Source organism: Glycine soja, chromosome 9 (genome assembly GCF_004193775.1).
Source record: "Glycine soja cultivar W05 chromosome 9, ASM419377v2, whole genome shotgun sequence".
NCBI classification, from domain to species: Eukaryota; Viridiplantae; Streptophyta; class Magnoliopsida; order Fabales; family Fabaceae; genus Glycine; species Glycine soja.
Genome location: NC_041010.1, coordinates 6,071,598 through 6,085,525, shown reverse-complemented (window position 1 = coordinate 6,085,525; position 13,928 = coordinate 6,071,598). Strand labels below are relative to the sequence as shown.

The window sequence follows — 13,928 nt, the reverse complement described above, 5'->3', positions numbered from 1 at the left end:
AATTATTCATGTCTAAACTTTATTTCTTTTTTTATGAATTATAATATTTTCCAATGCACAATTAAAGATTAATCCATTCAACATATAAAAATCTGTATGGTTTAAAACTAATATGATTTAGAGATTAATTAAGTATCTACGACTTCGAATTGCATCAAACTTAAATTTATTAGTTTGATCACTTTGATGTCTACACACTCTTTCATCAAATATTAAATACACTTTATGGACTACAACACCATTTGTTTATTGTATGATTCTTATATTAAGGAGCAATCACTTGCTTTCTTGGAGTATTCTCTTGTAAAAGCAGCGTAATCTTTTCTACATAATCACAACGAAGGATCTCGCGATGGAGATTAATAATAGTATTTGAAGGCATTTGGCGTTATCACATCTATCTAGCAACTTACGATGATTTATTATTATGGCATACAGCTAGGACTCTCAATTTGGACACAATAATGCTCTTCCTTAGTTAACCTAGGATCTCAATTATTGCTAGTAGGGATGGCCGTTACAAAATTAGGAAGGGAAAAACAAAACCCTATAATATACTAACAATTAACAAAGATAAAGAATCATTAAGGCACCGAACACACTCATTGCACATTTAAGAATATTAATGTATATGATTAGAACGTGTGATAAAATTAAATCCTCTATATAATGATTTTTTTTCCCTCTTCACTAGGTTCTAAACTATAGTAATCTTTTTAGTGATAGACAAATTGAGGGACAGAGAGAAAGAAAGAGAGAGAGAAAGAAAGGTACACAGCTAGCTGTGTGCATCTTTCACACATGATTTTGTCAACCTAACGTATCTAAAGTATGTGTAACCTGATCTACATATATGCCAAAGTCATGCAGCTTTTAACCCCACCCTCTTAACAAAAACAAGTACAAAGGCTATCATCTGAATTCTGGGTCCTATGTGTACACTTGAGATCAGCCAGCTAGCTAACTTGGGTAGTCCCACCATATTATATATTTTTTTTAAAGCTAGTTTAATTGTTAAAGATTCTTTGTCCAGGTGATAGAATCATTTTTGGATCAAACTGGTGTTTTCTTTCTACAAAAGTCCTCCATTTAGGGCCAAAATGGTTTGTCCAATCTTCTTGTGTGCGGTAGTGGGGAAGATATTGCTTAACCTTGATCCCAGAATCGTTACAAAATTGTAGAATTTCTTTATTTTGAGCATCATAGGCCTTCCAATTATCAAACCCACTTGAATGCAAAAATCCAACTGTGTAGAAGATATCCTCGTCGGGTATTGATGCTGACATCCTATTGTCCCACCTGATTATTTGTTTTACAATTTTAATGGGAAAAAAAAAGAGAGAAGTGAGTGAAGAGAAGAATTGTGTACATATGATAATAAAGGCAATGCTATTTAATTGGTACGAAATGACCTTTTTATGAAAAAAAAGTTATGAATGACTTTTCAAACGTTCAAAAAAGGAAATAAGTAATTGATGGAGATTGAGAAAAACAAAAATTCATTTTAAGAGAAAGAAGTTATTTTAGGAAAGAGAAATTTCACTTTCATGAATTTTAATGAAAATAGTGTAGTATATAGTTTTCGTACCAATTAACATTTTTCCTAATGATAACAATACAAATTGAGATTAGTTAGTTAAGCTCAATTACTTGTTTCTATTCATGGGGTAAACCAAGACGGGTCCTGTGGTAATGTTTCGTTTAAGGATGATATTCTTGAACACGCCCGAGTCAAATTCCATGATTTGAGATTTCGGTATAAACAAATTAAGCCATGGGTGAGGAACATCCCATAGTCCTTGTGATTGTAGCTTCAACTCTCCACTTCGAACTCTATTCAAGAACTCAACATACGAGACATCTTTTTCATAGTAAAATCCAGGGATATAGCTCAGTCCTTGTAGTAAAACTTTGAGTTCCTACACAATCATGAAAATGAGAATATTAATTACTTACAATATAACAACTTATAGTAAAAAAAGATTACAAATAGAAAATAAATTATGCAATATAAATTAAATAATTTTATACAATCATTCAATTATAACTGATAAATTTATTAACTTTTATGATAATTATCTTAAAAAATATATCAATGATAATTTATAATTAAATAAAGTAAAAATAGTGTATAACTATTAAACTCTTTAAAAATATAATAATATTGAGTGTGACAAAGGGTTATTATATAAGGTGAGACAAAAAATTAAAAGAAAAGAAATAAAAGACACATCATGAAGGCAAATGCACATGAATGGAGACGGTACCTTGTCCACATTGTTTTCATTTTGGCCATCATAATATTTGGCAACTTCTAGGCAATAGAGGACGCTGTGTTTAGTTACTAGCGAAATTATTCGGGCATGGTCGGCTAAAGGGAAGAAAGAAGATCTCCAATTATTTATGGGTCCTTGGTGCATTAGCAGCAATCCTTCCAAATAATCCAGTGCAATATTTTGTTTCCTTCTAGTGATTGAGATTAGTTGTTCCTGGTCTTTGGTGAAAGCAGAAAAGTCATTGTACAAAAGTCTCACCCATTTAACCTGCCAATGAGAAATTCACCATTAGTTCATACAATCAACTCATTAACTCATAATGAAAAACAATAATGAACGCATGATTATGTATATATGTATGGCTTATGCGATGAGTCCCATCAAATAGAAGGATAAAGTTAAATAATTAAGGTACTAAAATTCAAAATGAATCATCTCACCAACTTTATATACTTTCTAGTGGAAACATATTTATGTATGCACCTATACTTGTTAGTATTTTCTAATAGTTGTTAGTTGGGGTTTGATAATACGACCCTTTTTATTGGCTTAATTGCTTAAGGTCTCAAAGGTTACTGTATATTTCAAAAGACTTATGAAAATATGATTTATATTTTTCCAACAAATTTTATTTTCATGTGTCTTTCATGGATGACTAATATGCACTAACACAATGTGAAACGAAAGGGTGCCAAGAAAAATGATGACATAAAGCATTTAGGACAAGGACATTTGATGCTTCCCTAAAGCTTGATGGTTGAATTAATAATGTAACATATGCAGAAATTGGCGTTACTATGTGAGAGATGTTGGAGGAAGAAGCAACAAGACAAAGTCCTAGTCAATTCTTGAAGATTTTAAACGTACCCTCTTGGGAGCTGGGGCAAGAGCGATTCTTGCCCTTGTTATAATTCCAAATTGTCCTAAGCCCCCCAGAACCGCGTGGAACAACTCCGAATTCGTCTGCTGAGAGCAAGTCACAAATTCTCCCTTTCCTGAACCAAACCAAATTAAACTTGATTAAACATAACAGTAATAATAATAATATATAATTGCATGCATGCATACATATTCTTTAAGAAACACTTGAGTAAATTAAAATTCAGCAGCCCGTTTATTTCTGATAAAAAAATTTGACCAAAACAAGACCTTGGACCAATAATATAATAGTATCACCATATTTTAGAAAAGGAAACAATTAATCAAGAATTGAAGGCTATGACTGTCCGTGTGAACTAATTTCCATGGTTAAGAAAATTTTCAAGCATGGGACCAGATGGAAAGCGGTTGCTAACATTCACCAAATTTGTAGACAAAGACTCGTTTATCAACCACTAATTCGGTATTACATTAAAAAAAAGTATATGAAATAGAATCAAGTTTCTGAAATTCCTAATCCTAATCAAAAGAACAAGTTTAAAAAAAAAAAGATTTTATAAAATTTCAATCGCAATCACAGTCTGATACATTAAAAAATGAATTGAACAAACGCCACTATAACCGAAGTTGCAATAAAGTTCTGAAAATATCCACAACCACGGCACGTTGGGTTGCCACAATTAGAGTCGTGGTGAACCATAATTTAATTCAGCAACCTTAATTTTTTCACGCAACTAATTTTAAAAGTTATTTTCTTTCTTTTCCCTTCCCATCTCCCTCTTTCCTTCTTTTCCAAGCTGTGTCACTTTCCAAGTTGTCCAATGACCAATTTTCACAATATTAAAACCCTGATCAATTAAATTAAGATGGTTGTTGAAGTACACTTGAAAATCCAAGAGTTTTGATACTAAGCCAACAGTTGAACGAGTTATTATAGTACCAAAATCCTTGAATTTTCAAAAGTACCACATACAATAAAACTAAAACTAACTTATAAGTTAGTGGAAAGTTGAGACTTATAACCTACAAACCTCCAAGCTGAAAAGTTACAAATTTATAAGTTAGTGGATTAAATTAAAAGTATATGATTAAACTAATTGTGAGTTAGTTGATTAAATTAAAAGTTTCTGATATGGTTTATAAGTATTTGGTAAAATTATATGATAAAATTAACTGAATAAATTGAAAGTTGTCTTACCAGTGATGACGTCCATTTGGCGGACAGTGGTGATTTGAGGACCATAGCGGAATGTCTGGCCACTGATGCCAGCATTGGAGAGAGTTCCTCCCACCGTCAAGTACAAGTAATCAGTCCAGGACATAGGTGCAAGTCCATGCTCAAGCGTGGCGTTTAGCACATCGATCCACAACTGTTCCCCTCCAACATCAGCATAATAGTAACCATAACCATTCTTATTATTAGGGTCCACAACAACACTCATCACAACCCTTATTCCCTCTCCATTCCCTCTCTCTCTGAACCCGGCCATGTCCACCACCACCCCATCACGTACCATCGCCTGGCCCCTCGTCGAGTGCCCTTGCCCCCTCGCCGCTATCTTGAAGGGGACAGAACCGTTGTACGACAGCTTGATCAGCCTCGCGATGTCGCTCGACGAGGTCGGGTGGAAGACCGCCGAGGGAACCTCGCGGACGAGGTTCCCGTAGTCCCTGGAGGCCCTCCCCTGGAGGGCCTCTGGGTCGTTGCGGAGCTTGCTGAAGATGGTGTCATCGAGGGAGACCGAGGCGAGTTCCGGAGGCGGCGTTAGGGCCTTCATCCATTGGGAGGTCTTGCCCACTGTGGAGATCAAACGTGTTATGGTTATGAGCAGGAGGATGAAGTATGTGGGGGAAGGGTATTTCCCAGCTACCATTTTTGTTAATTTGGAGAAGATGAGAGATGTCTAGGTTGGATGGATTGATTTGATTGTTGGTGTGTGTTGTAGTGGGGAAAGGAGGTGGAGGAGGTAGGGGCTATATATAGAATGGAAGAGGACTTTGCATGATAAAAGGAGGATATGGAAAATATTTAATTTGAGAAACACATGTATTGATAGAGAGAGAGAGAATGTGGAGGTTTAATTATAAGGAGGATAAAATTAGGGTTTTGTTGTAATTGTAATTTTAATTAATAGAGTTTTTAAATAAGAATTGATCATTTGATTCCCTTTATAGTTTTGTGTGTGACAAATAGTGATTCCCTTTATAGTAAGAACATCAGAAAAATAATAAATAATAAATGTACGTGATAAGTCATGGGAAAAAAAACAACAAAGCGTGGATTGATTTTTAATATTGAATCGAAGTGATTAAGTGAAGAAATCTTCTGAGTTAACTATTTTTTATTTTGTATTAAAAAGTATATTTATGATTGATGAGAAGGAAAAAAAATTAAACAATAATACTAATATTTTGCACGGGTTTAATACTCGCACACATATTTGTTTATGATAAATTAATTAAAAAGAGGAGAGAGAGTCAGAGAGAAACTTAAGTATGTTTAATTAAGTAAGTAACTCGCTCCCTTTATTTTTCACCAGGATGGGTATAGATTAGAGAAGTAGTCCCACGAAATGAAGGTGTGACAAAAATTATTCAAAACCCAAATTGTACATTGTGCAAAGGGAGGGATGCTAAATGTCAAATTCAAAGATACGATGGAACCATTGTAGAGATTGCATTTGGCCCTCCTTCTGAAACGTCATGAACTATTTGTGTAAAGCAATTATATTGAGCAGCTAGAAAATAAAATAAATTTAATGAAGCAATTAATGAAGTGTTAGGCCTTCCAATCGGTTCTTGCCTGTGTTTGCGTGTCATCATCGTAATCACAAAGATTCTCAGCAATAGAACCCACAAGGTTCTTCCATTCTTGGCCCTTGACGTAGTAAAAATAAAAAAAATTGCAATTCAACTGGAACCGTTGGATTCTTATCTCAGGGTCAAAGATTGGTCAAATTTAGTCAATTCATATACCCTTCATATTTTTATATTACCAATTGAAGTTTCCAATTTCGTGAATTAAGAGAGAGAGAGAGAGAGAGAGAGTCAATAATCGGGTAATATATTACCAAAAGGATCTCTCAAGATTTTCTTTCTGGGACCATATGACTTATCCTTGGATCAAACTATATTGCATTAAACTTTTCTAATTCATGGAAGGGTAATGTCAATGGGAACTGAGAGAGACATCACACCGGATTTTCTTCGGGCCAAGATTTTGTTAGAGAGAGCCTGACCAATACCCAACATATGCATGTAATCAACGAAAATGAAAGCTAACCGTAACACACAAGAATGCGCCTCTTACATAAATAGATAAGAGCCATAATTTGAATGTCTCTACATGATGACATGATTTTTCCTAATTACCCAAAGATTCAACATGTTCCGAGCCAAACAAAATAAAGATGATAGCTACAATGACATATTAAATTGCTAAGGTGGAGAATCAAATAATTAATTAGTAATGGTTACTGACTGAACTACACATAAATTAATTTCCCAATTGTTAATGGTGTCAAGCCTTACGTGGGTGAGTGAACATAAAAAAAATGAAAAGCACCTGGCATGCCTTTAATCAGAATATTGAAGAAAACAATGGCATGCTATGCACACGCAAGAGAATCCAGTGAACTAGTTAATAATAATTTAATTTAGCTAGCTAGCTTTCAGGGGGTCTTGTATAGTTGGTGATATATATCTGTAAGTATACATGCCCGAATAATTTGAACTATATAAAATATATGTGTACCGAATTGTTCTATTAGTGGGGTGCTGGCTAATGAAGCAAATTGCCAAATGCTAATAAAAAGTCCTAGACAAGGACTTTGATTGGGAGGGAAAATTAATTAGAGTAACAACAAAGGGCATTCAAAGAACAATCTTTGACCAATAGATTTCGCTGGTAGGAGGAGCTATCATACACCAAGACCCTCCTCCACCAAGCATGGTTCTGTAGAACATATATTCTACTAATGCTTCAATTTGAAGATTGTGATCTTTGACAAATACATGTTTTTCATGCATGACTAATAAATGCAAAAAGAGAAGGAAAAAAATGAACAAAAAAAAAAACTTCTTAAATTGCTAGAGGCTCATAATTATTAACCGAAACGGATAGAGCCAATGGAAATCAAAAAGTGTTGTGTGTAATTTATGTTGGAGATACTCAAATTCAGGAATTGAGGAGCACAATTATGCATACCTTTCCACATGTTCAAACAGCGATAGTTAGGTCTTCTACCTAACGAAACGAGTATCTCCTTATCTCTTCAAAAGAAGGATGGAAAAAAGTAATCACACCAAGAGGGAAAGAGACGAAGAGTTTTCTCTCTTTGTAAAGTAAATTTAGTTGCTCTCAACATATATACCATAACAAAATTTCATGACCTCGTTGTGTAGGTCCACCCTACGTGTCTCGGAAATGTTTGGTAAAATTCAAATTCAACTTGGGAATAGAATAGAGATGTAATATGTTGCCACCATCAGCGACTGAGATTGAATATTCGACACTTTTTTCTAGTGTGTTATCATATAAGCATAAGCAACACACAACACATGCAGGCCAATATTCCGATCAATCCCTATAATGGCACTAGTATAAAGCCATAATCATATTTATACTTTAGGGGAAAACTCCCAATTCCTGTTTGAAAAGTTTAAGGTGAGAAATATTAATTTCTGATAATACAAAAATCTCATTATATATATACACCTGGAAATCATAAATATCAGTCATATTAGATTTTATGTATTAGCTAGACACAATAATTCCTTAAAAAGACCAACATAGCTATTTGTAAAACTTTTAAAAAATTGATACATCTACTATGTAATTTATCAAGAAAGAATTCAAAATTTTATTCTATACATTAGATAATGTTTTATGAATAATAACATGAGATATTAAAATATTATCTTTTTTTATTTTGAAATATGTTTTTAAAATGCATATGAATATAAATAGAGTCTAATGGTCTTAATGTCAATTATGTAAAATTATCTTACTGGTCAAAAATAATAATTTATATGATTTTTAAGATATTTATTTTAAAAATTAATAAATTTATTATATTTATAATTAAATGTTAATATAAAATTATTTTATGTTATCAATTAATCACACGTCAACATCATTGTTTGTATAATTTTAAACTTATAAAATAATTATTTTTAAAAGTTAATAATTTTATTATAAATAATTTATGATTGAATGATAATCTAAAAATATATTTAACAGTGGATAGTTTTGTGTGTGTGTTGATATTTAATAACAATAAGACTGTTTATGGTTACATGTATTTGCCAGCATTTGGCGTGCATGAATGTGAGGAAGAAAAATGAGTAGCGTGGCAGTGCAGTGTTAAAAAAGGAAAAAAGAGAAAGAGATAGAGAGAAGAGCTTGTGGGGGGCACTGTTTGTAAGATATTGGAGATCTTTATGGGGATCTAAGCCAGGCAGAACACAGAAGCAATCAGATCACGTGGTCCAAGAAACGATCTAACAAAACAAAAACAACAACAGCTTTTCAATTCCACAGTACTGCTCAAATACACAAACACCATCGTATCATCGTTCCATGTCACTTTGATTGGCGGATAGTGGTATGAGCAATATTAAGTGCCGTACGTGCATGGAATTTGAGGAAGTACTATGTGACAGAGAGCATTGATGTCTCCTATCTTTGTATTTTCATCCCATCACGTTGTTGTTGGTTCAACTGAACACTCATAGCTTCCTGTCATTTTTATTATTATTTTCAAGGTTTTAAAATAAGTTACGATCACAATTGAAATCATATCATTCATTTGTTCATAATTTATTACGATATCAATAAATGTGAGAAAACTATAATGCAAACATGATCGATATTTATTAAAACCTTATTATTATTATTATTATTTCACTCTACACATTGTGTAATGTGTAATGTTTAGTGGAGCTCACACACACTTGCTGTTCAGGTGTTCAGTGACATTGTAACAACTAATGATCCAAATCCTTTGAACCGGACACTCCAACCCCAGTTGTTATGACTATCTTTCGATGCTGATTTATAAAGTGGCAATGTGAAGAGCATATTTTGTCACTATATACCACACTATGTCTCCTTTGTCACTCTTATCCCATTAAACCGAATTGATTGATGATGCGTGTTGTCTCAATTATGAAATGATTGACATTTCATCGGTCAATTAACGATCGTTTGTATAAATTCTCATCAGTGTTTATTAAATCATAGCCCCGTTAAAGACAACCCGTCCCTTTTGATATCATATTCTTTTGAATAACTCTACTTCATTTATCAGCATAGTCATACTTCTGAATCAAGGTAAATTGTGTAACTCACATACAATCAATTTATTGGAATGGTATTCGGTCTATAGAAAATTATCTTTTTTTTTCTCAACTAAAATAATTGTTTGGTTGTACAAATACACTCCAAAAAGTGTATGAAAATTCTCATTATTATAGTAACTTACACACGCGAGAGATGGTAGCCTGGTTGATTAAAAGTGGCATAAATTAAATTGGCAATTTGCTTATTTTGTTTTTCTCATTGAACTACTGTATTGTAGAGTATATATCCTTTTGCACAAACAAGTACACTATTGTACTCTATTAGGGCAAGTAGACTCGTTTTATTATATAGACAATGAACTATTTTTGTTTAACTTCCACAAAACTTCCTTGAAACGCTTTTGATAATAAGCTCCAGACTGTATGTGTGTTTTGTTCCTACAACATGAAAGACTATATCCAAACGTATGTATGCTAGCAGGACCATTTGCTTTAATAAAACACTGTGTATTGTATATCGTCTTACTAAGACGATTGTCTTCCTCTTTCTAACAAAAACGTTTCCATCTGCTTTTGGCTTTTAAAAACTTGTTTCCTTTGTTTGTTAAATCAAAATAATTAAGGTTCATAAGTTGTTTTTTCTCCTAACAAATATAATTAAGGGTCATAAGTCACCATTTGTCGTCCTAGATAACAATAATTAAATTAACATTACATAATGTATATAATTTTGGAAACATAATATTTTTAAGGAAAATTACTATTTTACCCTTATGTATAATATATATATATATATATATATATATATATATATATATATATATTACTTTTCTAGTACTCTATTAAGCTAAAAAAATAATTTTATTCTCCTTAATCTAAATTAAATTATATTTATTAAATTTAATATTTTATATTATATTTTAAATTAATAATTTCTAAATTACAAATTTCTTACCTAAGATTTTGAATTTTCATTTTAACTATAAAAACTAGTCGAAATCAAATCCTTGTACAAAAATTTCCCCAAAACTTAATATTTTATTGAAAATGGATTTTAATCACTTTTAAATATTTAGTCCCACAATAATTAGGATTTTAAAAATTAATTTTCCTTTTTTAGCATTAAACCTAAGTTTTATGATGTTCTTTAAGCTTAATGTTTCCCTAGTTACCTCTAATGACTTATATTAATGATTTTAATAACTTTTAACTACTCTATAGTGAATAATGTTAGGGCAAATAAAATATGTTGGCACAAGGAAGAATATGCAAGTACGGCAACCCAAAAGTTAGATAACCATTTTTACATTCTTTTTGGCATTTTCTTGTGTTCCTTGAAACTAAGAGCGTTCAATCAAACCATTTTAAAACACTAAAAAAATTAACAAAACTTTAATATTTTCTTTAAAAAAATAAAATGTATACTAAACTTCTATAAGAAAATATTTTTTTTAATATACGATGAATTAAACCACAACATATGTAACATTCACATCTGTTGAGATATATAGAGAAATGAAGTTTTCTGAATACACAGGTTTTCTCAAATGAGTTGATCGCATGGAGCATGAATGCCAACCAACGGATTCGTGGCTCCAATTCCGGCACATGATCATCTTTGAACAGAAGTTTAATTTCTAAATATGAAAATAGTGTGTGGCGTGGAGTTTGATTTAACGGGCACTAACTAACGGGAATATGGTTAACGTTCGATTCCCACCTGCCTAACAAGGAGGAACCAAGGAACTGCAGCAATTCAAAGAATTCGTGTTCATATTGACATTCATATAAATTCTCACGACGTGGCTTCACTAGGCAAGGCAAGCAATGTGTACTGTATTGGTTGTTAAAAATGACAAATACTAATGACTGTTTTAAAAAACAATAGTACAAAACTGTTTAATATTTATTGTTATATAATAAAAAATATTTAACAAGAAATACTATATGTATTTAACTGAAAGTCACCAGACTAATCCTCTAAAATGTAAAAATTATGAAAGTAAATTTTATCTTAAATAAATTTATTTTCATATACATGAATAGAGAATCAAATCCATGTAACATGTTTAAAATATTCAAGTATTTATCCATTGTATGGTATTATTGACCGTGGACAAGGAATTTAAAGACATTGATTAAAGAATTAGTATATTTTATAAATTATTCTAGTTATATATATATATATATATATATATATATATATATATATATATGTATGTATGTATTTCTGTTTTTTCAATAATAGTGGAGTTTACAAACAGCACAATACATTGCGCATAAGTTGTTTAGAGAGAATCAATTAATCGGGGAAAAGCAGTGCTCAATAAAATATAGTCCAAAGATTTCCTAAGGTTAATAATGCTTTCTAAAGTGATATCATGTCTAGCATTAGCTTCAGAACCTATTTATAGATGATATAAGGCCTCTTCCAAAAAAATTTGTCGCTGGGCACACAATGAAAGAAGAGTAATTAATGTGCATGCATGTACCAAAACCGAACCAGGTAAAAGAAATGGTGAATTGCTGGCCAATAATAATACACCATGTAATCATTAGCGCCCAATATATATCACTCTGTCTACTTTATTTGAACACTATGATGGTAACGAACAAGTTGGGTAGCCCTTGAAGCAAGCACCACTGAGACTGACAATATGCTTCCATCCCCTTACAATCCGATAAGCTGTGTGATTTTTGCAAACGTTTAAATGTATTTTTAAGTCCTGTAATTTAATGTTTTTATTTTTTTTCTTATAAAATTATTTTTTTTTGTTTTTATTTTTTTTATAAAATATTTATTTTATTTTTAATTCTTGAGACTCTTTTGATAACACTTTGAATAGTGATAATTTTTTTATCTAAAATGTTTTAAGGACTAAAATCAAAACAAATAAAAATAATTTTGTAAAGACAGAAAAAAAATATTAAATTATAAGAACTAAAAATATATTTAAGTTACAAATTAAAGAAACCATTATGTTCTTGGCCATTGTATTTTGATGATGAAATTTTATTAGTGGCAGTTCCTATGAAATCATTAATGCATGTAGAGGCATCATGCCAAAAGGGGTAGTTGGAATGTGGAGTTATACCATCAAAAGATTGTGCTCTCACACAATTATTGTTATAATTTATTATATAATAATCATATTTTGTTTAATAAAGTTAACATGAGTTGGGTCTAAAAGAAAGGATTTGTTTGCATAAAGTGGCAATTAGCAATTTGAATGTGTTTTATATTTTGTACTTATTTGTGATGAGGAGAAATACTTCATATAGGAAGGATATCTATATTATAACTCAATTTTTTATTAAGAAAATGAATTTACAAGATTAGAGTGAAAAATTTATTTACTTTATTTTTATCAAACAAGTAAGTGTTTTAGTAGTTGTTATGTTGCTATTAGAGCATGAGCTTGTGGATATAAACATCACCTTGAATACTTGTGTAAATTTCTAACCCGCATTTTTGCTTGCATGTAATGATAGTGTCACATTAGTTTTTGTGTTTGATGATCATGTCAAACAATCGGTGTAAGGTAAACATGTCAATGCCACATCACATGCATTTAACACATCATGTTATGAAAAATTGTTAGAATTGATTATACACCAACGAAGGACCCAATTGTAACTGAAAAAATATTTAGGAGCTAGCCAATTCTAACAGAATTGGAATGTACTTACTAAAATTGTACAACCATAATACTTTAGGTATGAAAGTAAAATTAAACCTATATATATCTCTTATTTATTTGGCTGTACTCATTTCTACATCCAGAATTAGAGTAAAAGATTAATTAAGCTTTTTTTAGAATAATGATTAATTAAGCTGAGAGTTTAGTTTGGATTCATCTATTATAGGGTCATTAATTAGTCACATACCTAAGCTTATATTAAAACGTTTAATAAAACATTAAACTCTTCCTTTGAACATATGCTTCATTATATTGTTCTATCCTCTTATCTCGTGATTATATATACTTCCCTTTCAATGTGAATAATGAGTTTAATTTGTTAGTAAGCAAATATAAAGGAACTACCTAAGATTTTTTTTCTTCTTTTCTTTGAACATTTAATTTCTTCTTGAGTTAATTTTGAACATTAAATTGTCAATGTTCAGGTTGTAGAAGATGAAGAGATATTTAGAACACTCGTACTACATTGGCTTTAGAACTTAATGATCTGAATTTATCTTTGGAAGTTTAAAGTCATAAAAATTAGTTATATCGACAAAGAGAGGGGGGAAACACTCTTAGAGGCTCGTTTATATTAAAATGGGTTAAATTATAGTATATATTAAACTATTGAAAGGGAAGAAGTTTAAAATAAGAAGAGAGTTCAATTTTTTAAAAAGTTAAATTTTGCTAATAACATAATTGAACAAAATAATAGCTTCAAGCTATATATATAAATAATTTTAGAATCAATATATATATATATATATATATATATATATATATATAT

At 31.1% G+C, this 13,928-nt stretch overlaps 1 protein-coding gene across 1 annotated transcript; it reads right to left on the bottom strand.

Annotated features, from left to right (window-relative positions):
• Positions 1-584: 584 nt before the first annotated feature.
• On the bottom strand, positions 585-5,200 carry LOC114366977 (cytokinin dehydrogenase 3-like). Its single transcript, XM_028324035.1, has 5 exons — positions 4,354-5,200; positions 3,144-3,271; positions 2,268-2,543; positions 1,651-1,919; positions 585-1,299 (listed from the first exon to the last, which is right to left on the bottom strand). Exons 1-5 carry the CDS (start codon positions 5,027-5,029, stop codon positions 1,008-1,010), a joined length of 1,641 nt encoding a protein of 546 aa, XP_028179836.1. The 5' UTR covers positions 5,030-5,200; the 3' UTR covers positions 585-1,007.
• Between the last annotated feature and the right edge of the window lie 8,728 nt (positions 5,201-13,928).